The sequence below is a fragment of the Sander lucioperca genome, chromosome 3 (assembly GCF_008315115.2).
Source record: "Sander lucioperca isolate FBNREF2018 chromosome 3, SLUC_FBN_1.2, whole genome shotgun sequence".
Taxonomy (NCBI): Eukaryota; Metazoa; Chordata; class Actinopteri; order Perciformes; family Percidae; genus Sander; species Sander lucioperca.
The window spans coordinates 37,295,925-37,322,257 of NC_050175.1; the positions used below are offsets into that span (position 1 = coordinate 37,295,925).

The following is a 26,333-nucleotide window of genomic DNA, read 5'->3' on the forward strand; positions in this document are numbered from 1 at the left end:
TGGCCTACTTTTTACTTCACTACATTTGCCTGAGTAAACGTAAAACTACAGTGAAGACATACTCTGTTTCAAGTTAAAGTCCTGCATTGAAAATCTTACTTGAGTAAAGGTACATACGTTTTCGCATCAAAATATACAGTACTTAGCGTACCAAAGGTAAAAGTACTCAGACATTTACATAGTTTTGCTGTTTTTAATTTAAGTGCTCATATTATGCTGTTTGGCGTTTTCCCTTTCCTTTATTGTGTTATATATCTTTTTTGTGCACGTTATAGGTTTACAAAGAGAAAAAGCCCAAAGTCCACCCCAAAGGGAGTTACCATCTCCAACAGAAAACACTGTTCACAAACTGCTCCAAACAGCTCTATTGTAGTCCAGCCTTTACTTCAGAGACAAACGTGGTCACTTTGGAACACACGTTATAATGCTCACCTAGCTGCTAGCATGGTACGCCCTCATACTCTGCTTCTGACTGGCTAGTAGTCCTTACCTAGGTACTGTCAGGGCACGCCCTCATACTCTGCTTCTGACTGGCTAGTAGTCCTACCTAGGTACTGAGCATGTGCGACTCCCAACAAAGATGGAACAGAAGTGAGAGGTCTCACTCTGTAGCTAAAACAGAGAGCTCAACACACAGGGTGAAAAGAGGAGCTGCAGCAATGTGCAGTAGCTACAATTTTTTACAGAGTGGTACCGTATTGTTACTTTCTTCTTCCAACACTGTCACGAAACAAATTTCAGTGCGACACCTTTTACGGAAGTAGTTTTAATCTGAAAATCTGTTCCGGAAGCTGTAGTGTAGTTGACTGTCGAGCTTGACAGCGGTTTAAATGGGAACGTAAACGTAAAGCAGCTCACATCGAGGAATGAACGCAAGTCTGCTGCTGGCTCTCCTTCCACTGCTGGACGCGTCAGTGTTGATTGTAGAGTTTGTTGGATTTATTAGTTTGTCAGGAGAAAAGTGACTTCACTTCCACAACCGATAAAAGAGAAAGAAGCTCATCTTTCAGCGGTAAGTTACAGCGGTTTATACTGACTAACGTTACAGGACTGATGCATCATGTTCGCAACCTCCAGGTTAAAGTAACGTTATGCAGTCGGTTTGTTATTTAACTGCTATCTTAATTAAGTACTCCTGTAAAACGACGTTTAATTAATGCTTTTAGCCAACTGTTATATCAGTTATATTCACCGACTTGCTTTAACACAGTGGTAGAAAACAGTCAAATACAACTTTTTTTTTAACATTAAATGTGAGCCTGTGAAAGACTAAGTTTAACTACTATGTAACGTGTGATAAATATCTTTTGGGTGTTAAAGTGTCTAAAGATAAATAACAAAGTTGCAAATATTTTTTTTTTTTTTTTTTTTAAACACTGGAACCACAGTTTTGTGTCCATTTTAGCATCGAGACTATATCGAATTTAACTGTTTAAATGTGTATGAGCAGAAACAAAACTAACCTTTTAATCTATCAATGTTTTAGTTTTATTTTTATTAATCAAATTATAGCCTATATGTAGTCCTATGAACCCGTGGTTCCCGACACGTGGTGCGGGGACCCCCACAGGTCCTTAAGGGGTTTCCAAGGGGTCCCCAGCAAAAAGTGGAATAATTCTTTTGCTAACATTTTCACTTTAATTCCCTCTATAAGTAACACAATGACAGGATGAATGACTGACTATTTTGGTCATGGGTTTCATACACTTTCTGTAATAAAACGTCTAAAGGCACAAATCTTATCAAATGGGGGTCAATTGTAGCCTGACATCGTCATACTCATACTCACGTCTGATTCTGCTCCACTGGACTGGGATTATGGGGCGTTTTTCAACCGAACCAGGAAAGAAAATGCCTCTGGACTCTATTGGATAGACCTACAACCAATCAGAGTAACAGATAGACCTCCAACCAATCAGAGCAACGCCCCATCTTCTTAGCGACCATCAGGGCCAGCTGATAAATTCAACTTTTGCCGTAGGAAGGACGGCAAAAACATGTTTCCGATCGACAATGCCTTGATCGCGGTTCTCTGTTCCTCTTTTAAAGGAACACACCGACTTATTGGGACTTTAGCTTATTCAGCGTATCCCCCAGAGTTAGATAAGTCCATACATACCCTTCTCATCTCCGTGCGTGTTGTAACTCTGTCTGACGGTTCCACCGGTAGCTTAGCATAGCACGGATCCTGAAGGTAATCGGTTCCAATTAGCCTACACTGTAAGAAATGATTCTGTGGTCATGTAGATTTGAATTAATGTATTAGGTAAAATATATTCAGTATGACAGGCAAATATTTAATTAAATTTCAAATAAAAATGTTTGGAATAAAATCTAACCATTGTAGTTAAATAAAACATAAGCATTATATTTATCTAATCCCAAATAGAGAGAATATTGAGTTAATTCAAATCAATGTAATCAAGCTAATTTTAATTGAAAAGCACTTCCTGTCAACCTAGCTAGCTAGCAGCTATAATGTTACCCATGCCGTTTGGCTGTGTACATTTGTAGGCTAAATGTAAAATTATTAGTGTTAGAAATTGTTAGTCACAAATAGTTGTGTGCTATGGTGTTGTATCCTATTAAAGAGAGTTAGTTGTGGGTTAATTGTCGTTGTAAATTTACAACCATGAGTGAGAAGGGTACGAAGTTAACAGAGCTCCCGTTCTGAAGTCACTCACAGTTCAATTCGGCCGTAGCGTTCTCTGCGGCATTGCACCGGTATTATGGTATGTGAAAAATTCATATCATATTGGAAATTAATATCCGTATACCGGTATACTGCCCAGCACTACTACAATGAGTTGAAAGCACAAAAGTGAATTGCTAATAAAATTCTTATTTGGGTATTTGTTAAGTTCTGTACTTTCTGGGCCATAGGCTAGTTATTCCTAAGAAAGAATATTTAGATTTAATTAATTGCATTGATTAAATTCAAATCGATGTGCAGATTAATGTAGATGATTATTACTCAATTATATATCATTGATATGTAGAATTAAATTAATTTTTATTAGTACTATTTACACATTAGGGAGTTTTATCTTTTTCAAATCAACTCAATATTTTTGTTTAGGTTATAATTAATTCTGTACTGTTTCCTATTTGAATATACTCATATTAAATGGATAACTATTAAGGGTCTCATTTAATTCATATTTACTCAATACCAAACCATGTGAAATTTAATTAATAATATTGCTTGTAATCTGTTGCCTCATTTTATCTACTCAGAGTAGATATGGTGTATCTTTTCTTACAGTGTACAGCTCCCAATAAGTGACAAAATAACACCAACATGTTCCTATTTCCATGTTGTGATTTGTATAATCACAGCGTGTACAAATAACAAGGTCACATGAGACACAGCCATCTTCTAACCGTATACATACTGGGAACTATATTCTCAGAAGGTGAAGCATTGCTGATCTGCTCGGGGCTTCTCAGGTGCTGCAAAGCATATCACTCCGCCCAAGTAGCAGAAGTAGCAGTGCTTCTCTTTCTGGGTAACAGGGGGGTAAGAGGGGTAACACTTTTGCAAGGCACTCTATCCGTGTCACATTCTCATTAGGGGCTGAGCCCCCCTAAAGGTCTGATCCTAGAATTGCCCCTGGGTCCCTTACACTTTCAACTCCAGATATCTGAATGAAATGTCACTCAATACTCACCGACTGTAGTGTCTGTAGAGCTGCACTTTATTGTGTTGACTTCAGTGGTCATGTGAAATAAAAAGCGCATTAATGTCACAGCTTTGGGATCACTGCTTAATGTAAACACTGATTCTTGTAATAATGCACCAGGTTAGAGGAAACCTTGTACAATTGTAGAATCTCTTTCATATCTAAGCTAAATTGGTTTTGCAACTTTAATATCCCAAATTAGACATTAGCCATCATTGGCTGACAAAGCTTGTGATAAAAATACATGCAGCCGAGGTACATGTCAGCCAATTGGTGACAAGAAGTTGAAGACCATAATTCAAAATATACTAAACACTGGCCCTTTTTAGTGATTTAATTTTTCTTGTGAGAGCTTCAGCTGCCAGTTATCGAGAGCCTCTTTTTTTCATGGGTTGTGTATAAATGAGTTTGGCACATTAATGCGCCTCATCTGCATGAAATATAGCCCTTGTATTCAGAAGAGGATCGTGTTTATCAGCAGTGCCAGGAAGAAACGTCTTACATGGTCACATAATGAGGCAAATGTTAGCAAGAGGGAGAATCCTCCCTAAACCTTATTGGGTAATGCTTAAGGGCCTCGACTGATGAATATTTTCAACATTGTTGTTTAACTTTTTTCACAAAAATGAAGGCTTTAGTCTATAAAATGTCAGAAAATAATAATAAATGTGTATTATAAGACCTCCAGAGCCCAAAGTGATGAAGCAACAGTCCAAAACACAAAGATGTTAGATTTAAGATGATGTGAACATCACATGATATTAGGGAGCTGGCTTTAGCATTTTTAGCCGTGCTAGCAGCTTCTCAACGCATCGGTGTGAACTGGCAGGTATCCGAATGTTGCCGACCGGCGCGCGTTGCAAGTTTCAACTTGTCTCGTCATGAATCATTGGTCTGAACTGGGCTTTACGGCCTCTGCGAAGATTCGACTGTGAGATTGGCAGTCGAACCAGGCTCCTTCCACTGAACCATCAAATATTCGTCTATTCGGGGTCACCCCTAGTCAGTCTGGTGGTCCACCACGTGGTCCACAGACTGAAATATCTCAACAACTATTGGGAAAGCACGCCTGCCTTTAGAGCTGGGCGATATAGAGAAAATCAAATATCACGATATTCTTGACCAAATACCTAGATGTCGATATTGTGAGGATATTGTATGGTTGACTATTGGTGTTTTAGCAAAATGTTAATTACACAATGAGATTTTTGATAAATAATCTCCAGAAATGATTTAATGACCTAGTGGGTAAAGGTAAATAATAGAACAGCTACAGTCTGTTAAGTTCAGAAAATGACATCACTTACCATATGACGATATCCAAAATATATTGCTATAACATCGATATATTGCCCAGCCCTACCTGCCTTGTTGCACGATCCAAATTTTCTCCAAAACGTGGCATTTGTAGCGTGGAGCTTTCTAGCTCGAAGGTTGTTGTTTCCTGAAGCAAAGGGATTTTGAGAACGACAACACACAGAGAGAGGAAGGTGAGGGGCATAGCCTGACATCTGGCGCCACGTCAGGCTTTACGAGGCATTCACACCAAAAAAGCAATCCGGGGCGATTTTCCCCTGGGTGGTGCAGCCAGGGTTCCAAATTAGCACCATCTTCTAGCCAAATGCTGGTAAAATATGCAAGTGGCTGGTAGATTTGCTACACTCACCAGCCAAAAAAACAATGGCAGTCTATTGAGTGGCTGGTGAAATTTGAACATTGAATAGCCATTTGGCTGGTGGACGAAAAAGTTAATTTTGAACCCTGGGTGCAGCGGAGGGGAGTGTCAATGAAACGGCCCATTTGTGTGACGTCCTGTTGTGTTCTTAAACCCCCCAACAAAGCACAAGTAGACTTTATATTTCCCAATTACTGTTGTCCGTCAGATCGTTTATAGATTTCGATGTTACAGACCGCACTTGAAGGCAGCTTGATTTCACAGGAGAGAGAAGGGAAAGAGACAAACGAGACATAGCGAGTGTTTCGTTGTTGCAGGAAACATTCAGCTATTACACAAACTCCCGGGCAGTTCAGTGCTTGTGTTTCGTTTTTCACCCTCATAGTGTTTTAAAACTTTCTTGTGGCAGAGATAGAGGCAGCGATGTTTCCTGTTTACTGTACGGGACTCTCACACCCCCTCAAACCGTAGCTCAAAACACACCGACAATTCTGATCTCCGGTTACATGACTGGCCACAGCAGCGTGACGTGGGGTTGCGTTTCTCCAAAAGTTGAGTCAGTCTAGACTTTTCGTGGCAGGCCCGCTGCGTTTTGAGTGTTGAGGGAACCCCCTTGCGGCAACCTCCGCCGCAGCCGGATGGCAGACGCAGGCAGTCTGAAGGCGGCCTTATCCTGGAAATGTACTTCCGTTGATCCAGACTAGGGCACGTGCCATAACCGCAACATCCACGGTTCGATTTCCGGACAGGAGACCTTTTGTTGCATGTTGTGTAGGGCTGCACAATTAATCGCAATTGTATCGAAATCGCAATATGGACTAGTGCAATATCCAAATCACAGGGGGGCACAATATTTGTTAATGGCAAAATATATGTCAAACCATTTTAAATAAAGTATTGTGGTGCTGCAGAGACGTCCCGGCCTACAAATCCTATCCTACAGACTACAGAAAAACATCTTTGTTTGGTACAGATCCTCGCAAAAATCACACTATAATCATTTTAATTTTTTTCAATGTTAAGAATTTTCAATGAAAATGAGAATAATGATACAAAAATGAACATTCCCTCCAATATCGTGAATCATATCGCAATCGCAATATCAGTTAAAATAATCGCAATTAGATATTTTCCTCATACCGTGCAGCCCTAATGTCTCTCTCTCTCTCTCTCTCTCTCTCTCTCTCTCTCTCTCTCTCTCTCTCTCTCTCTCTCTCTCTCTCTCTCTCTGCTGGCTGTCAAGCCCTTAAAATAATCGTTAAGAAAGCAGCCATCTGGGGATAAAGCCCTCTCAAATACAGTTCAGCCACAGGACAAGTTTCTTGCTTTTTCTTCACTCTGCTGCTGCTATCGGTCTCACCACCTCCACATCCTGAGAGTTCAGGTCGTGTCTCTGGAGGACATCGACAGGGAACCACAGGTCCATCTGTCCCTTCCCTTCATGTGTGGCTCTGAGGCACTCGGTCTATTTGTGGATCACAGCGTGGCCGCTGCGGCTGGACAAAAGGACTGACGAGGCTCAGGGGGAGCGATCCTCCAGGACTGGCTGTTACTTTACTTCCCATTCTGCCTGAGCGTCTTCAGGGTAAACACAGCGGGGAACGCTGCTGGTTGGACCGAGGTAGAGCCATAGATATCTATGGGTAGAGCTATAGGACAAGTAACTATGACAACCCACTTACCCGTTCGGGCATCATGGTGTCATAAATGACGTTATCGTTTTCTTGCCCCCGTCGGAGAATGCTTGTTGAATGATTTGATTTGAAAGTGCCGTTGGCCAATGAAGAATTTAGTTGTTTTTGTCGACATTTGAAACTTTTTTTTTTGCCGATTTTTTTCTACGCTTTTTTAAATGTTTTTTTATCGCTTTTTGACGTATTTTTCCCGAAGTTTGTCTTTTTTATTTATTTATGTTTTTGACGTTTTAAAAAAAAAAAAAAAAAAAATCCGTCACTTTTGACTTTTTAAACTTTTTTTTGTGTACGTTTTTTTTCCCAAAATTTACTTTGGCCAAGTCAACCTTAACGTTGAACCCTGTGACCTGAAACTAAATACTAAAAATAATTATCAGGCTGTCGGTGTTGTTGGTTTATCCTTTTTAAGGAAAGTTTCTTCAAATTAGAAGTAATGAAAGCTCTTTGCTTGGTGAAAATAATGATTATTTCCCTCATCAGTTAATCTACTAATTGCTTTCTCAATTTGATTACTAGTTTAGTCTATAAAATGCAAAACAAATAGCGACCAATGCCAGTTATCCACAGTCTGTGAATGACTTGTTTTGTTTGACTAACAGTCCGAAGTCCAAAGATATTCAGTTTACAGTGATTAAAAAACAGAGAAAAGCAGCACATTCATCAATAAAGAAACATTCATTGACTAATCGTTTCAGCTCTATAGTCGATCAACAGGAAATTTGTCAGACAAAACAAGCATTTAGAAAACGCTTAAGGAAATCTCTGTGGATGAAATACTGTATGTAGACTTACTCTACCCTTATTAACGTTTACTATTAACGTATAACCGGATCAATGAATTGATTAGTAAAAAAAAAAAATCATTAACAAATAGTAGATCCAAAGAAAATTAATCTGCAGCTATTTTGATAACTGATTCATTGTTTAGAGTGCTCATATTATGCTTTTTGGCTTTTCCCCTTTCCTTTATTGTGTTATATATCTTTTTTGTGCACGTTATAGGTTTACAAAGTGAAAAAGCCCAAAGTCCACCCCAAAGGGACTTACCATCTCCAACAGAAAACACTGTTCACAAACTGCTCCAAACAGCTCTATTGTAGTCCAGCCTTTACTTCAGAGACAAACGTGGTCACTTTGGAACACACGTTATAATGCTCACCTAGCTGCTAGCATGGCACGCCCTCATACTCTGCTTCTGACTGGCTAGTAGTCCTTACCTAGCTACTGTCAGGGCACGCCCTCATACTCTGCTTCTGACTGGCTAGTAGTCCTTACCTAGGTACTGAGCATGTGTGACTCCCAACAAAGATGGAACAGAAGTGAGAGGTCTCACTCTGTAGCTAAAACAGAGAGCTCAACACACAGGGTGAAAAGAGGAGCTGCAGCAATGTGCAGTACAACAAAAATATGGTGTTTTTTGAAAATTAAACCATGTAAACCTATTCTGATATAACCTCTAAATACAATTATGAACCTGAAAATGAGCATAATATGAGCAGTTTCAGATTCTCAGATTTCAGATATGCGCGGTTACAGGGTTTCCGTGGGGTCTTAAAAAGTCTAAAAAAGTCTGAAATTTTCAAAATGTAAGGCTTTAAAAAGTCTTAAATTCGCTGAAGTATTGTGTTCTAGGTCTTAAATAATAAATAGGGAGAAGTGAGTGACTGTGATTATCTTCGGAGCGAGTAGCTCTAGAGTCATAGTGAGAGAAACAAAGTGTCTCCTGGTTGGGGATTAGTTAAGGTTAGGATAGCCAATTGGTCAGGAGATAGGACCTGAACAAATCGGGTTACATTAACTTGCGTAAGCATGGACCCCTGGCCAATAGTAGTGTGTGAATGCTATTGAAGGGCGGGTCTTGCCTAGAAGTTGCGTGGGTTCCATAATAACGCTACAGCGTAGGGTCCAGCGTAGGTCTGTGTCTCCACGTACCTACGTACGGCGCCACGGCGCAGATTTTACGCAGAAGTATAAATCACGCTACGGTGGGTATTTATAGGAATAACGGAAGAGGCGTGTTTGAGGTGTGGCCCTGCTCCTGAAACTATGCTAAGTAGCGTCAATACATTTGACTTGGTGAAACCCTGGGTTATATCTTTATAAATTTAATATTTTAAAGACAGTTTAAGATTTAAACAATCAGTCAATTAGAAAGTAATCAACTGATTTAAAGAAACCATTTCAGCCTTGTTGGTTTTGTCCAGAAGAAGCCATGAAACAAACTTGTATTTGATTTTCTTTTGCTTGTGATCATTTAAAATTAAAAGTATTTGGACATAAGCTCAACCAAAGTGTGATTTTTACTTCTTGGATTTGTGTTGTTTGGAGGATTTTGTAGAGGCCAGGAGAGGTGAATGTTTCCATAATTTCACAAGACAAACAACTAGAAAAAAGTAAGAAAAAAATTTATAATTCTGTGTAATATATTTCCTTCTTTAATCATATGATGACCCATCAGATTTCAGCCGGCTCAATCTGGTAAGAAAGAAAGAAGGAAGAGGGTCGATTCCCTGATTAAATTAGGAGCCTTTAACACAACCTATTCTCCTACAACACTGCAGACACACAATGCTCTTTCAACGGTTTCTAGTTTTAATGAGATTAAGTTCAGCAAAGTGAATTAAAAAGCAGATGGTTGGCTGTCCACAGAGCGACCCCGAGCCTGAACTCTGCTCTGCCTCAGCGCGGGGGGCTTTACCAGCTTTTCTTTCTGTCGGTGGTCTTTTAAAACCCCAGTTTCAGTTTCTGTGTCCGGGTTACAAAGAGCTTCACAATGAATTAGAAATGGAACATAAGGGCTGCACGATACGAGGGAAATATGCCATAATGTTGATGAATATCGCGATAACGACATTACTTGTGATAAATAAACAGATATTAAAGTCTTCTGTCAGTTCTGCTGCTTCCAGTATTCTGCTAAAATACAACAAATTCAATTTAAAACAAATGAAAGGAAATCATTTCCAACGTTCTTTTATTGAACAAAGTAAACATTGAATTGAATATAAAAGGCACCACTACAAAAACAATGACCGTTACGGGCTGGCTACATTGCACGAGTAACGTATGCGGAGCGGACGTTTCAAAACTACGCTTCCACTATAGTCAATAAACTGGCTACACCGGACACGAGAGCAGCGCGTTAGCGGTGCGTCTGCTCCGCAGAGATCCGCTCTACAAGCATAAAAATAGGACAGTCTTCTATTTATATTGTTTATGCGAGATGTGTGCGGCCCTTTTACACAGAAATGGATCATAAAGTGTCTATATTTCTTTTAAATTAAACTACCGGTATACAGGAAACAACTTAATGACTGTCAACGAGCGTATTGGCACTTTTGTTTTGAAGGATTCTGTTTTTATGTCTTGTTTCCCTCCCCTGCGTCCTCTGATAACAGCTGACAATAGATTGGCGTTTTCACAGCGCTGTGCCGGTGCCAAAAACTAAAGAAACAACAACAATCCCAAAGCTCACCTGTGACTCACACAATCCTACGCCGTGTGTGCGCAGCTGGTGTAGCCAGTTAAAAGATACATTCAGCGGCACATACGCTCCGCGAACGGTCCGCAAACGTTACACGTTCAATGTAGCCAAAGTGTTCATTATGAAGTGCAGTTTTCTGCTGATATTTTCTTTCAACTAACACAAAAGCTCTTTCAGTGTTTAGCTTGATGTGTCGCAGCCTTTCGCGATGTGTTTATTGCGCCAGTTGATATCGCATTGATGATAAAAAGCTTTATTGTCCAGCTAAATTTGGAATTGTTACAGGCCTAGTTGATGGTTTGACTTGACGTGTGATTAGTTGGGAATCCTGCAGCAGAACTTTGGACTTAATAGTGATTCAGCCGCGTCTTGACTTAAGTTCACACAGTGCATTATTTATAATAGTCAAGAAGTGAGGAAACGAAAAAGAAAAGTTGTTGTAGCTGGTGAAATATTTTGCGATTGGAAATAACAGACGTGTTTCCTGCTGTTCAGCTGTGAATCAGAAGTCACTCCTGGGTTTAAAGGCCGACTTTGGGCTAGTTAAATCGAAGAATTTGCAATCTAACCATAATATCCAACAGAACATCAAACTTTGCACGCAGCGTGGTAGCTTTTAGTGCACTCTGCCACGACCGAATGCTTCGGTCACTGCGGTTTATTAAATAAAAAAGAAGTGGTGCAGCTGTAACACAGTGGCTAAATCACCAGAGCATTTGGCACAGAGCCACTCGTACACACTCTTTAACACGTGAAGGCCAATAATTTAGAGCAGAGTCTGAGAGCAACCAGCAGACAGTATTTCTCAGTTTATTCTCCCAAACGTGAACCAGATGTCCTCGGCTGTAATGAAGGTAACGTTTTGTTTTTTTACACTGCGAGGCAATTACAGCGAGAGGGGCCTGCTGCGTGTGTGGTCCTGCTCAGACACGAGGTTCACATCTGCATGGAAGGCAGCTGGTGCATTGATTTCACTTTAAGTTTCGGCTACATTGAACGCGTAACGTATGCGGACCGTTCGCGAAGCGCACGTATCTTTTAACTGTCTACACCTGCAGGCGTGCAGGCGACACAGTGAGCTTTCCTTCTGGGATTGTTAGTATTTCTTCAGTTTTTTTAACCGGCACAGCGCTGTAAAACGTTAATCTACTGTCAGCTGTTATCAGAGGACGCAGGAGAGGGAAACAAGAAATAAAAACAGAAACTATCAAAACACAACTGCCAAAACGGTCATTGACAGTCCTTAAGTCGTTCTCTGTATATCTGTTTAATTTAAAAGAAATATAGACACTTTATGATCCATTTCTGTGTAAAAGGGCCGCACGCACCTCGCGTAAACAATATAAATACAAGACTGTCCTGTTTTTACGCTTGTAGAGCGGATCTCTGCGGAGCAGACGCACTACGTACCGCGAAATTCCACCAACTGCGGAACGGCTGCGTATCGGCTCCGTGCTCTGCCGTTCCACCAGGTCCGGATTTGTTGCGGTACGGCTGCGGCCATGACTGATAGCTGTAGTCACGAGGACCCACGAGATCTCGCAAATTCACGTAGAATAAAACCACAAAACCAACAGCAGTTAGTTTCCATCCAGAGGAGTAGAGGGGAAACTACTCTGAGCTGTGTTTTCAAGGTGTAGTGCAGGGAAATATGATCCGCCGTGAGCACGGTGCATTTTATTTTGAAAATGAACTGGATGTTTATTTTGTTTCTGTGCTCGACTTCCTGTCCCGCACTATCTGCCGTGTGCTGAATTGCTGCGGAGCTCTCCGGCGTCCGGCAAAAATAGAAGCTCTGCGTATCTGCTCCGGAGGGCTGGGACCGCCGGAGCTGGGACGGAGTCGGGACGCAGACGTTCTGCAGTCAGTGGAAATACACACACTGACTTTAATGGAAACCTAATGACTCCGCCGGCGTTCCGGAGCGGATCCGCAGACGTTCTGCAGCTGGTGGAATTTGGGGGTAACGCGCTGCTCTCGTGTCCGGTATCGCCAGTTTAATTGATTATAGTGGAAGCTTAGTTTGGAACATCCGCTCCGCATAAGTTATGTGTGCAGTGTAGCTGGCCCATTAAGCTACATCACAACTACGTTTTGGTTAAAAAAATGAATATCTTTTGCTACGTTCATGCCTCGTGTCTGCACTACTGCAGCATTTCCGAGCCCCTAAAACTTTAACATCTGGAAACACTGCTGCCCCCGGTTTTGGTTTGAAAACTCCAGGGTTGCTCTGTAGTCTAGACGGACACAAACGGAGACCTTTAGGAACGACAACGCACATCCATCTGTCTTATCGGTTAGGTAGCTTACAGACCTTTCAGTAACAGTTCCACCTCGTCGTCGCTCCAAGCTAATGAATCCCTGCTCTTACTTTTCACCGTTGTTGTTCTTTCTCCAAAGTATGTTCTGTATCTTTTAAACTTATACATCCGTGATTTTCAACCGCAGAATAACGTCAGACAATCTGCTTCCTGATTACACCGACACGTACATCCCCAGTGTGTGTGAACGGTCATGTGATACGTGTTGTCAGACGTGTTAATATGGACGGGGATTAATTCTTCTAGTGGAGCTAAAACTCTTTGTTTGGTTTGTTTTTGTCTGAAAACACTGCTTAAAAATGAAAGCGTAGTAGTGAAGATGTAGCCTTAATACACAGAAGTTAATAGAAGTCAATTCTAGGGTTAGAGCTGCAAAGATTAATCAATTAGATGTCAACTATTAAATAAATCGCCAACTATTTTGATAGTTGATTAATCGGTTTGAGTACATTTTAAGAAAGAAAGGTTCTCTGATGTCAGCTTTTTAAATGTGAATATGTTCTAGTTTCTTCTCTCCTCTGTGACAGTAAACTGAATATCTTTGAGTTGTGGACAAAACAAGACATTTGAGGACGTCATCTTGGACTTTGGGTAGTCTCGCATTGCCAGACCGTCCACACGCTGCGGAGCGGAGGAGGGTCTGGCTAGTCCACACAGCATTCTGGGATGGGAGAAAAACGTGTGCCATGGTGCCTCTGCAAAATAGCCTCGGGAAGGAACTTGTTTTGGTGGAACATGTGTACATTCAAGTACAGTAGTAGTAGTCGAGTTTAGAACGCCAACACAAAGAAAGAGGACGGGGACGGACATCCGGCCGAAAGTGAGGGGCATCCGGCAGAATTTTTAGCAACACCTGAACAATCCCGGAAATGAAACGTGGTTGATATAGACTACTAAAAGGCTTTGGGAAACACTGATCGACATTTTTTTAAACACTTTATAGACCAAACAACTAATCGGTTAACCGAGAAAATAACCAACAGATGAATCGACAATGAAAACAACCGTTAGTTGCAGCCCTACCTGGGGGGTTGATTTCACTTAATAAACAGGAGTTAATAGAAGTCAGCTTCAGGCTGACGACGTGCAGGGCGCTCAGCTGTCTGAGGAGAGTGGACGCCTCCCTTCTCCGCCTCTGCATCCACCTCTCGGGGTTTCGAGTGTAATTGGGTCCCTGGAGGATTACGTGTCTACCTCAGTGCGCTCCACATTTTTACTTTCATCTCTTTACGGTTTGGTTTGTCCTCGAACCGGCTGACAGCTCGGCACTCTGAAATGGCACCGAGGTGCTGAAGTGTCGGCAGCAAATTGGGAGTAATTCTCTTTTCATCACATCTTCCATCAGGGGTAAAGCTATTCTTTTAGCTATTCTTTTCTAGGTTTTCAAAGCAATTAGATAACAACTCTTAGTTTGAAACCAGCTTTTAACGGTGTGCTGGAGCTCAATTGTTTTGCGTCTGTCATACAGGTGGTTGTCAGTTTTTGATACTCCTGCAGATGGGGGGGCAGTGGCCTAGGGTTTAAGGAAGCGAGCTTGGAACCGGGAGGTCGCTGGTCAATCCCCAGACCGGCAGGATAAAATCTGGGTGGGGGAAAAGTGAAAGAGCAGCACTTCCCTCCCTCATTACCACCACTGAGGTGCCCTTGAGCAAGGCCCTTAACCTCAACTGCTCCAGTGGAGCTGCTCAGTGGCCAGCAGATCAGGCTGTGGTTGTACTGGGCAGCTTCCAGGTATGAATGTGTTACTGTGTGAATGTGACAGGTCGTCGTTGCAAATGAGAAGTTGTTCTCAATCGACTTACCTGGATAAATAAAGTAAAAACTCATTTTATATATTTTTTGGGAGTCAGTCTCCTTCTACAGACTTTCACTCTCTTGCTCTTACTGAAAGGTTCACCGGAGCAGTCATTTTGTCAACTGTGAATCTGTTGATGCACACCTCTGCTTTGAACTTGCTTTCAGGTGCGTTTGATGGAGCTTGAATCTGCATTTCAAACTCATCATTAAACACTTCAGAGATTCAAAAGAAATGTTCAGCCGATGCAGCATGAGTCACCATCACACCTTATCTGCACATGAATTTGATTTAGTTTTTTTTCACTGAGGAAACGAAGCAAGCAAGAAGCAGGGAGAAGGGCTTCTTGCTGTGTGGGCAGCGGCTGCTGTCAACAGATTTGGACAGTCCTCCACATCTGTGAGTCATGAGCCTTGTGTTTGAAACGCCTGCATCATCTGCACAGCTGCCAGCAGAAAGCTGCAGCTGTACGCAGGATTACAAGACAATGGCTTCCTCTGAAAATATTTAACCACATTTATACTCCTATAGGGCTGCAACTAACAATTATTTTCCGGATGAATGGATTAGTTGTTTGGTCTCTAAAATGTCAGAAAATGGTGATAAATGTGGATCCCAAAAAGCCCAAAATGACATCCTCAAATGTCTTGTTTTTGTCCATAACTCAAAAGATATTCAGTTTACTGTCACAGAGGAGAGAAGAAACTAGAACATATTCACATTTAAGAAGCTGGATTTTTTTTAAACTTGTTTTGGATAAAAAGAAAAGGACTCAAACCAAATCAAATCAATTGACTATCAAAATAGTTGCCAATTAATGAACCTGGCGTGAGGCTCAAACATGTATGGCTGAATCTCTTTGCATCTCTTTGTACTCGTGTTGTCTCTTTTTTTGTAATTTTTTTGCTTTGGGTCTCTGTGGTCATTTGGCGTCTCTTTGTAGTCTGTTTGTGTCCCTTTGTGGTACTTTTGCATATCTTTTTCACATCATTTTGGACCGTTATTATTACCATATCTGTGTCTAAAACGTTGGCAAAGCTAGAGCACTCAAAAAGCTTAAAGACAAAACTTGCTAGAGTAAATCCAACTGCAGTCACTAGATCTCAGAAAATCCTTTTAGTCACATTCATTTGGCTTAAGATGGTGCACAAAACGGCTTGTGTACTGCATCTAAACCTTAAAATGGCGGGGGAAATACCCTGAATACAGATTCATTAACGCTAAGTCAAACTCGGACACAATCTCTGCATCATAAAGCTGTTTTGTTTGTTTGATCCAGAATGAGCTGGAAACAATCAGCGGGCCTACAGATCAATACATGGTGACCCTCAGGGGAAACGGTTGTCATGTCCAATATTTGACAAAAGCTTTTGTCGGCGGTGGTATCCTAACAAAAGAGCTGCTAAGTAGTGAAGGATTAGTCCGTGCACTTTTAATTTGGCTGCATTATTGTGTGTATGAATGTGAGCTGAATAATAGTTAACTTTACAGCTTCACCATTCATCTCTGGTGGATCTCGCATGGATGTGACACATAGTCCTGCAGTTTTGAGCTCCACATTGTCTTAAAAACAAAACAAAAAAGAACATGAATCATGCAGCACAAACACACATGATGAATCACTCCCATTACTGAAGTGATTTTTCCTTTTCTTCAGCGTTTCCCACGGCCTGATGGACTGTAGGTAGCGTACAGTACCAGCGCAGCAGCAGCATCCATCATCATTTCACTCCTGCCCGCATGTGGTGGTTGCTATAGAAACAGCTAGACATTAGGTAGAGTACAAGGGTCACAGTGCTTTTGTCTAGAGGGAGAGCTTTGAAAACGTATGAATCATGGCTTAAACAAACGTGTTTATACGTGTCAGACTTGTGTGATAAACGAGGCGCGGGCCACATACTGCATCTCCTCGACTGTGTCACACAGGGATGCAATCTGTCGATTCTTTTCTCGATTAATGGATTACTCGTTGGTTCTCTAAAATGGTGATAAATGTGGATCAGTGTTTCCCAAAGCCCAAGAGGACGTCCTCAAATGTCTCGTTTTGTCCCCAACTCAAAGATGTTCAGTTTACTGTCACAGTGGAGAGAAGAGAGAAGACATTAGAACATATTCACATTTAACTAGCTGACATCAGAGAAGATTTACTTTTTTTTCTCCATAAAAAATGAACGAATAATCACTTATCAAACTAGTTGGTGATTAAAGGTGCTCTAAGCGATGTCACACGTTTTTTAGGCTACAACATTTTTTGTCACATACAGCAAACATGTCCTCACTATCCACTAGGGCTGAACGATTTTTGAAAATAATCTAATTGCGATTTTTTTCAAAAATATTGCAATTGCGATTCAATATGCGATTATTTTTTAAGCTCTTTGTCTTCTGTATTATTCAACAAAGACAAGCAATAAATCATTTTATAGTATGAACAATACAAGATTAGATAGATTAAACAAACTGTTCTTTCCTGGAGGCCAGGCCTGGATGTGATGATGAAATTAGGTGATGCATGAATTTATATGAATGACATCTTTTATTTAACTACTTCAGTCACAGTAGTATATTGAGCACTGACATTTTTTACAGTGCACACAGAGGAGCTGCCTCCAGCCCCTCCCTCCCCTCATGAAGTTGTGTGCCGTGTGCATGACAGCGTCACAACATTGTTTCCTACATTCTTTCTCAGAGAGGCTATCGTTACATTAGTAGTAGCAGCATGTTGCTGGTGTTCTTGCCGTGGGATTAACTGTACTAATAAAACCGTTGAAACAACGCAGCCACGCTGCTGTGAAAGCTCCCCGAACGTCATTTATCAGAGTCTGGTTGTTACCCCTCCCCGTGGCAGTTTCCTCCACTCCATAGATTTATAACGGAGCTAGCTAACTGGAGCTAACCGCTAATCAGAGCTAATCGTTGCTAACCAAGCCTTCAGTTCTGCGTGCCTGTATCCATTAACTGCATGTATGGACTCAAGCCCGAATAAAACCCTTCATTTTATTAAAATGGCTGTAAAAGTTTTAATCTACAACTAAAAGTTGTTTGAATGACAGAAATCTGCTCAAGGTATGGCGTAGCGTTAGCATGCTAAGTTGATGCTTTCTCTACGGAGTGCAGACTGATTTGCTCTAGCGAGTCACGTGACCAAATCGCAGCCTTTGCGATTAGGAAATCACGTTTTAACATATCACGATATAATTGCAAATGCAATTAATCGTTCAGCCCTACTATCCACTAGCTGCCTGTCCCCTGAATACACTGTGAAAAACGCGGTCTCTGTAGACAGCCCAGGCTCCACAAACGGCAACAAAAACAAACTGTGCCAACCTGCACCACCAAACATAACAGTGTTCCAGCCAATAACCGACAAGAAGGATTTGGTTGAGCCATTACCGCAGCAGAACTAGCTCGTAGGCTACTTCCACAATGCGCGTGTGCTGTTTCAGGAAGCATGGAAAGGAGGGGGAGGGGACGGGATGAGGAGGAGGGAGGGGCGAGCTAGCCTCGTTTTGTTTGACAATACTTTGAACGTCAACAAGAAGTAACGTCACCCAACATCGCTTAGAGCACCTTTAATTTAAAAGTTGACAACTAATCGATTCATCTTTGCAGCTGTAGTGTCACATCTTAGCCAGGGGTGTACCGATATATCAATTCAATTATCAACGATCATCGATGCAAAGTAAAAATATCGATTTGTTTTTTTTTTTGCAGATAGACAGGGAAGGGGGTCACGGTTACTATCATCTTTAAGATGCGCCTTTATTTTGAAATTCCTACTTTTTTATTTATTCTTTTCATTAAAAAGAATAGTTTGTTTTTCATTTAAATGGCTGGGCGAGTGCCGTAATAACATTGTCAAATGATATTTTAGCTGGGTCAGCATGCTAACGTGCTCACAATGACAATAATAACATGCCGATGTTTAGCAGACAGTAATCCATCCAGTAGTTGTTCAGTGTTGGCATTGACATTATTTACAATAGGCCTATTACTTTTTATCGCTATCGCAATATCAACTGGCGCAATAAACATATCACGAAAGACACTCCGAGATTTTTTGTTAGTTAACCCTTGTTGATATCGGGTCAAATTTGACCTAATTTCAAAGTTTTTTATATCAGAAATATGGGTTTCTTTCAACCGAATTGCCCAAAAATGACATGGGTGGTTCCAAACAACGTTCTTCAAGTAAAATGAATGAATTGAATAGCATTTGAAAAAAAAAATGGTTAAAATGGTTTCAAAACAGTATCCTGACTAAACTTTGACATACACTTTGACATACACCCGTCTGTGATCCACTCAACATCCTCTGATTTAAACAATTAGTCAAAATAAATCATAATTTCTGCTTTTTTTAACAAAAACATTAGGTATAATTTCACATAGATGATGTTTGTTGACCAATGTTCCAAGAATAAGTGTAAAACGTATTATTAAACCAACACAAATTGGTCTTAGTGGTGCATATAAGTGACCAAATCGTTTTAAAAAAGCATCAAAAATATCGGAAAAGTGCAAAAAAGTTCATTTTCAATTTTTACCCAGAAGGACAACAAGTTCATGGTCGAAGGGAAGGTCTTCCCTTCGACCATGAACTTGTCTTCCCGGGTCAGAATTGAAAATGAACGTTTTTTTTCTTTAGCTTTTTTTCTGTGCTTTCGTTGCTTTTACTTTTACCACTAGTTTCACACTTCTTTTTGCAATTCATGGTCAACAAACCCCATTTGTATGGCACTATACCTCATTTTTTACTTAAAAAAAAAAAAAAAAAAAAAAAAAAGCAGAAATTATGAATGATTGTGACTAATAGTTAAGATCAGAGGATGTTGAGTGGATCACAGACTGCATGTCAAAGTTTAGTCAGGATGCTGTTTTGAAACCATTTAAACATTTGTTTTTAAATGGTATAAAATTTAATAAAACATTTAAAGAACGTTGTGTGGAACCATCCATGTTATTTTTGGGCAATTTGGTTGAAAGAAACCTATATTTCTGAAATAAAAACAACTTAAAGCAGCCATATTATGCTCATTTTCAGGTTCATAATTGTATTTTAAGGTTGTACCAGAATAGGTTTACATGGTTTAATTTTCAAAAAACACCATATTTTTGTTGTACTGCACCGCTCTCTCTCACTGCTGCAGATCCTCTTTTCAGCTGGTCTCTGTTTTAGCTACAGAGTGAGACCTCTTTTCTTCTTCTTCTTCTTCTTCTGTACTATCTTTGATTGCACTGCACATGCCCAGTAGCTCAGATGTAGATCATGTCAGCTAGCTAGCTCCATAGACAGTAAAAGAAAGGCTGTTTCTACAACTTTGGTCAGTTACAAGGCAGGATTAGCTGGGAGACTTCTAAATGAGGGCGCACATGGAAGTAGTTCTTTTGTAGATTATGGTGAACTTGTGTGTGTTGTAGCAGTGCTTTGCTATTGAGAACGAGGTAGCATGCTAGCGTTAGCATGCTAGCGTTAGCATTAGCGTTAGCATGCTAACGCTACGAGCTAATGGTTGCGGTTAGCCTGCTCGTTTCGGCTTGTGACGTCACAAGCCGTGCCGATTTTGAACAGCTCACCCAGAGACTGAAGGCAGGACACATTCAGAAACTGTATCTCACTCTAAACAGCATGGATGGATTTTTTTCAAAGTTTGTATGTGTGTGGAAGCACCAGAGACACAACATAACACCCCAAATCCCAGAAAAAGTGATTTTTTCATAATATGGGCACTTTAAAGAAAGGGTCAAATTAGACCCGAGGACAACAGGAGGGTTAAAAGAAAATATCAGTAAAACTGCACTTTAAAATGTAGCTGTTATTCCTTTTTTTTTAAGATAATTCTTTGGGGCATTTTAGGCCTTTATTTTTAGAGGACAGCTGAAGACATGAAAGGGGAGAGAGAGAGGGGGGGGGGATGACATGCAGCAAAGGGCCGCAGGTCGGAGTTGAACCTGTGGCCGCTGCGACGAGGCGTAAACCTCTACATATGGGCGTGCGCTACCCAAGCACCTTTAGTGGTTCCTTTTTATAATCAATTCAGTGTTCAATTTGTTTAATAAAAGAATGTTGGAAACAATTTCCTTTCCATTGTTTTTTAATTTAACAAACAATTTGTTGTATTTTAGCACAATACTGAAGAAAGCAGAAATGCAGAACCTATAGTACAACTTAATACCTGTTTATGTGTCGCAAAATATATCGTTATATTCAATGTACTGTAGTAGAGAGGGAATCTTTATCGTTTTATAATAATTAGTCAAAGAATAAAAACCAGATACAAAATATTACACATCAGTTATTTAATATGTGGTAACTGAGTCCGAGACAAAAGGTGTCTCACTTTGTGATTATGATGACGATAATGAATAGTTTATTTCGAACAACATACAAAAGAATTAACAAAACAATAAATACAAGACAGAAAAGTAGTTAACTATGAAAAAGTACAAAGCAAAAATAAGCCAAATAAATAAATACTTTTAGATAAATATTCTTGTCCCAAAGGGAGTAGGAGGAAGCAAAATGCTTTTCAGGTCCTACGCTGTTTGAAATGTCCATACCTTTACATCTTTAATTACAAAAATAACCCTTATCAAAGTGTTTTCAATCTATTGTTTCTTAATGTGCAACCAAACTGTTGTGAGAGTGAGGAATAGTGGACCCAAATGCAGGGAGAGGCAGGCAGGCAGGAGATGGCTTGAGTTAGGATTTATTAATAACAAAAAACGACAGCGCAGAGGCTGGAAAAAACACTCAAAGAAACTAAGACAAAAATACAAAAGCAACAGGAAAAACTCAGGCTGACAGCAACTCGGGCAGGGAACAAAGGAGCAAACTTACGGGGACAGGAAACAACGGAATACTAACAGACACCACGATACAAAACGATCTGACAAGAGACAAAGGGAACACGGGTTAAATACAAGAGGTAATGAACAAATGAGGGACAGGTGACACGACAGGTGAAACACATCAGGGCGGGGCAGGACAATCAACAAAGGCAAAAAGTAAAACTAGACATGACAGGACAGAAAACAGACTATCAAAATAAAACAGGAAACAGGGACCACTGACAAAAACCTGAAATCAACTAAACACAAAAACTTGACAACACAGAATACAGAATACAGGAATTAACCAAAACATATACAATAAACCAGGAGATAACTAAACAGAAATATACAGAATATACAAACACAGGGAACATGAACAAATAAACAATACAGACAACAGAAATGAACAAACTGATAACAGAAATATCCCTAAACCATAACACAAACAACCCTATAATAGAAAACGTCTTCAAAATCCAAAAACATTTACCGCTCAATCAATCCATCAAGTGACTATTCCATCATTTCCTTAATTAAATAATTTATTTATGTACCGTCCTTAAGCTACTGTCCATCAAGTCCTATCAAGCCCAATTAAACTCTAAATAGAAATTATTTAGAGCTTTAGGCTACATTTACATTGCTACGTTTTGGTTTTTAAGCAGAATTTTCAGCCAAAAAAGTTTTTAATCTCCAGTAGAAGAACTAATCTATGTTTAAACTAACACGACCAAACCTCATATCTCATCAACATTCTGGTATACTGGGCATAAACAGGAGGCAGCGTGGAGACTCCGCCTGCTGCTGGTAGTTGCCATGGTAACAGTAGTAGCTTTAGTCTCAGAGAACGAGACGTCGTGACTGGTAAGACCCAATCAGGAGGAGAAACGTTGGCGTCAGTGTCGGTGTTACCAAAGGTCTCCGTTTGCAGACGCTGAGACTGAAACACAACCCAGCAGATTCCAAACCAAAACGGGTCAGAAGTGTTTCCAAATGTTTCTGGTTTGGGGCTCGGAAACTGAGAGGGGGAAACGCCAGAGCAGGGGGAATGAGAGGGGGAAACGCCAGAGCAGGGGGAATGAGAGGGGGAAGCCCCAGAGCAGGGGGAATGAGAGGGGGAAACGCCAGAGCAGGAGGAATGAGAGGGGGAAACGCCAGAGCAGGGGGAATGAGAGGGGGAAACGCCAGAGCAGGGGGAATGAGAGGGGGAAACACCTGAGCAGGAGGAATGATAGGGGGAAACACCAGAGCAGGAGGAATGAGGGGGAAACGTAGCAAAAGATATTAGTTTTCAAAACGTAGCAATATAAATGTAGCCTTAATGTGAGTGATGTTTATACCTTTTGATTTCTTTATGAGCGTGTTTCCACTGTACAACACAACCACTCTAACTCCTCTCTGTTTTCTCCTCTCTGCAGCTGATGTAAAGCAGTCCGAGGTCAAAGGTCAAAGACTCCCAGTCTCCCAGCTACATTTGAACCCAAGAGCCATTAAACAGGTACATATGGTACGATGCTTTCTCTTGCTATTCCGTCACATTGTCCTTTCACCAACAAGTCCTCCAAACCATACGCCGATACAGGTCGTTTATTCCTACCCTCTTATACGACCAACGGGTGCGTTTAATAAATTAGCGCACCCCATAGGTGCCCACTAGAGGGCGCCACCAATATTAACGTAGATCTTCTTCGCAATTGCTGCTTGAACAAATTACTTATATGTGGCTGTTTTCGGGGGAGGACAGTCTCCCTTTCACTCTTCATTTCATTGTGGTTCAGCTTTGTTTCTGAGTTTTTTTAATCTTTACCTAAAGCTGCGTACATATGACCGCTCTGCACTGGCTGTGCCTTTGTTTTCTTATGAAGACAACTCGGCGGAAGTGCTACCTTGAAACCTGGACTCATATATTATAATTCTGTAAATTGTGTACTAGGTTGAAATTGCAGGCTAGTAAATGCTCTGGTTTTGGTTCACTTCCTGTATTTGGGTTGGATCGCAAACTCTAGTTCACTTGGAAGCGAACTGAGACCCCCGTTTTCAAGCGAACCAGAGTTTGTTTGTTTGATCCGCACCAAAGTTGGGATGAGCTTTCACACCAGCCCAAACGAACCGAATTGTCCGACCAAACGCTCCAGGGTGCCTTTTCAACGTACCAAACGAGGTAGGTGTGAAAGCAACCTAAAGTGTCTATGCTCTGTGCCCTACCTCGCCGTTTTACCGCCTATCATGTGTAGGAGGCTCAAGAGCTCGTGCTTTCGTCCATCTGTTGTTAGATAAAGTGAAGAACTTTGGGATTTCAGTGAACTTTGGTAGACCGTTGTAGACATTTCTTTATCTGTTTTCGCCAATAACTCCTGAACCCTGGGGCGTGGAGGCAAAATTATTGATTTCTTGAATTCCTTATCAGACTGAATTATCATTTAGTTTCATATCAGCTGATGTCTTGGTGAAAGTTTTGGTCTGTTTTGCATTAATCAATCAGTAACAATTGAAGTATCCTCCCACTGACATCGTTTTCTGTCTACAAAGAAACTGCAGTGCTTCTGGAGCAGTTAACTTCACAAGTGTTCACGATGATTAAAGAAATATTCAGATAGAGGGTCCTATCTTGCACCCAGTGCTGAACAAAGCCCGACGCGAGTGTCTTTGCTAGTTTAAGACCGACACAGTTGTCAATTTCCCGTCCAGCGCCCACTTAGTTTAAATAGCAAATGCACCTGCGCCCATCTTTGCGCCCATGGGCGTGCTGGTCTTACAGAGAGGTGTGTTCAGGTGCATTCTGGGCATATTGCTATCTTGAGGTAGCGGGAAGTGATCGCGCCATTGACCAACAATAACCTGCTCTAAAGTCAATAACGCAGCATACCATTGTTAATTTAACAGCGCATTAGTGAAATGCACCTAGGGTCGTGCACAGCATGCGCACACTATGCTTGTTACACACACAGGGACGCACAGCAGCACACAAACATGCAGAAGATTAAAAATAAAAATATTACAATGTGATGATATGATATGATCTGCTCGCACACTTTCACGTCACGCATGAACAGATCAGTTTCTTCTCCTGAAAATCTCTCCTTCCTGCTCAGCAAATCCTCCATCATAATAGCAATGCTCCAAGATCTAAACGCGCCTGGCTTTTAAAGGGAATGGGAGATGATCTCTGATTGGTTTATTGCATGTTACGCCCAAAACACACCTGTGATTAATGAAGACACTAAGTACAACCCTTTTGAACCATGCGCCTGGGACACGGACCCTTTTTTCCGCCGTCAAACTAGCAAAAGTGGATTCGTACACACCCTAAACACACCTGCGCCAGGTGCTTCACGCCATGCGCTTAGATCGTTAAAATAGGGCCCTTAAAGTGGCGATCCGTGCATGTGTGTGAAGATTTCAGTCCTGGTTGCTTTAGAATTTCTATTTGAGTAAAAATAATGGAAGTTTGTTGAGAGTTCAGCAGTCTGGACCCAAGAAACAGTCACTGTGTCTTCCAGATGTATGTTTAACCATTAACACGATGCATAAATAATATCCATCTCTTTCATCCATTCTGCCCAGTTTAATATGCAACTCAATTGTATACAATATAGCTACTTGGTCTCTTTTTCAGCTTAGGGGTCCCTGGCCTAAGAGATGTTTAAGACCCCTGCACTAGTCCATATTGCGTTTTTGATAAAATTGTGATTATTGTGCAGCCCTAGCTCTGGGGTCTTGTTGATAAATGAGCTTCAAGTTTCAACAATTGTGTGCATAGTTCCATTTTCTGTGTATGCAATTAAGAAAATGTCTGGGAAATGTCACGCCAGACACCCAGTTTGCAGGACATTAGTGTTAGACTTCACATGCCACAGTGCTTCTTTTTGTCTATTGTGGTACACTGTACAAACATAACTTTGTTCTGGTTGACTTCAACTTCAAACCGCTCGCTGCAGACAGACAGAGTAATGAATGTAAACCCCCACAGAGGTGAGACTGATCAAATTTAGTCCAATTAAAACTAACTTATTTACACTGTTAGAAGTCTTTTGATGTACAGCAGCTCCATCCACTTCAATAGAAACACATTAGAGTTTATTTGTGCAGTTTTACTAAAAGAGCAGTATGATTGACTGTTGCAGTCTGGAAAGTATCATCTTCTCACTGTGTGTACTACTGCGTGGACTAAACCAGCTGGTGACACATGCAGCACACACATGTGGTCATGCCCACATAGTTATGCGCGCACGCAAGCGTTAGAGCACGTTCACACCACAAAAAGCTATCCAGTGTCATTGAGTGTCATTTAAATGGCCCATTTGTGTGACCCTCCAATGTAGCACAAGTAGACCGTTGAAGATGTTGAAGATCTCAATATTTCCGACCGCACTTGAAGGCAGCTTCATTTCACAAAGAAAGAGAGAAAGAAAAGAGATCAAGGGACTCAGGAAACAGTAGGGCTGAACGATTTTTGAAAATAATCTAATTTTTTTCCCAAATATTGCGATTGCGATTCGATATTCGATTATTTTTTTGTCTTCTGTATTATTCAAGAAAGACAAACAATAAATAATTTTATAGTATGAACAACACACAATTACACACTAGACAGTTAAATAAGTAAAAATATAGTATATATATATATATATATATATATATATATATATATATATATATATACACACACACACACACACACACACACACACACACAACAGTGTATTTTTTTTACAGTGCACAGAGAGGAGCTGCCTCCAGCCCCTCCCCCTCGTTTAGTTGCGTGCTGCCGTGTGCACTTGCTCAGAGAGGTTATCGTTACGTTAGCTAGTTGCTGGTGTTCTTGCCGTGGGATTAACTGTACTAAT

General features: G+C 40.8%; 1 protein-coding gene and 1 long non-coding RNA gene across 6 annotated transcripts in view; one reads left to right on the forward strand and one right to left on the reverse strand.

The window, feature by feature from the left end:
* The first annotated feature begins 819 nt into the window (after positions 1-819).
* LOC116067297 (tetraspanin-18-like) overlaps positions 820-26,333 on the forward strand; it is a 48,849-nt gene continuing 23,335 nt past the window's right edge. Inside the window, exons 1-3 of one of the 5 annotated variants that reach the window (XM_035999689.1) lie at positions 820-1,012; positions 14,963-15,051; positions 22,905-22,993. In XM_035999689.1, coding sequence (XP_035855582.1) covers positions 22,991-22,993 — 3 coding nt within the window. In that variant the 5' untranslated portion in view covers positions 820-1,012; positions 14,963-15,051; positions 22,905-22,990. The remainder of the gene's footprint in view (positions 1,013-14,962; positions 15,052-22,904; positions 22,994-26,333) is intronic. The other 4 variants (XM_035999690.1, XM_031323711.2, XM_031323713.2 and 1 more) reach the window with 4 other exon arrangements.
* LOC116067313 lies at positions 9,612-17,315 on the reverse strand. Its single transcript, XR_004109169.1, has 3 exons — positions 17,231-17,315; positions 14,044-14,047; positions 9,612-9,623 (listed from the first exon to the last, which is right to left on the reverse strand). It is a non-coding gene; the product is annotated as an uncharacterized LOC116067313 (long non-coding RNA).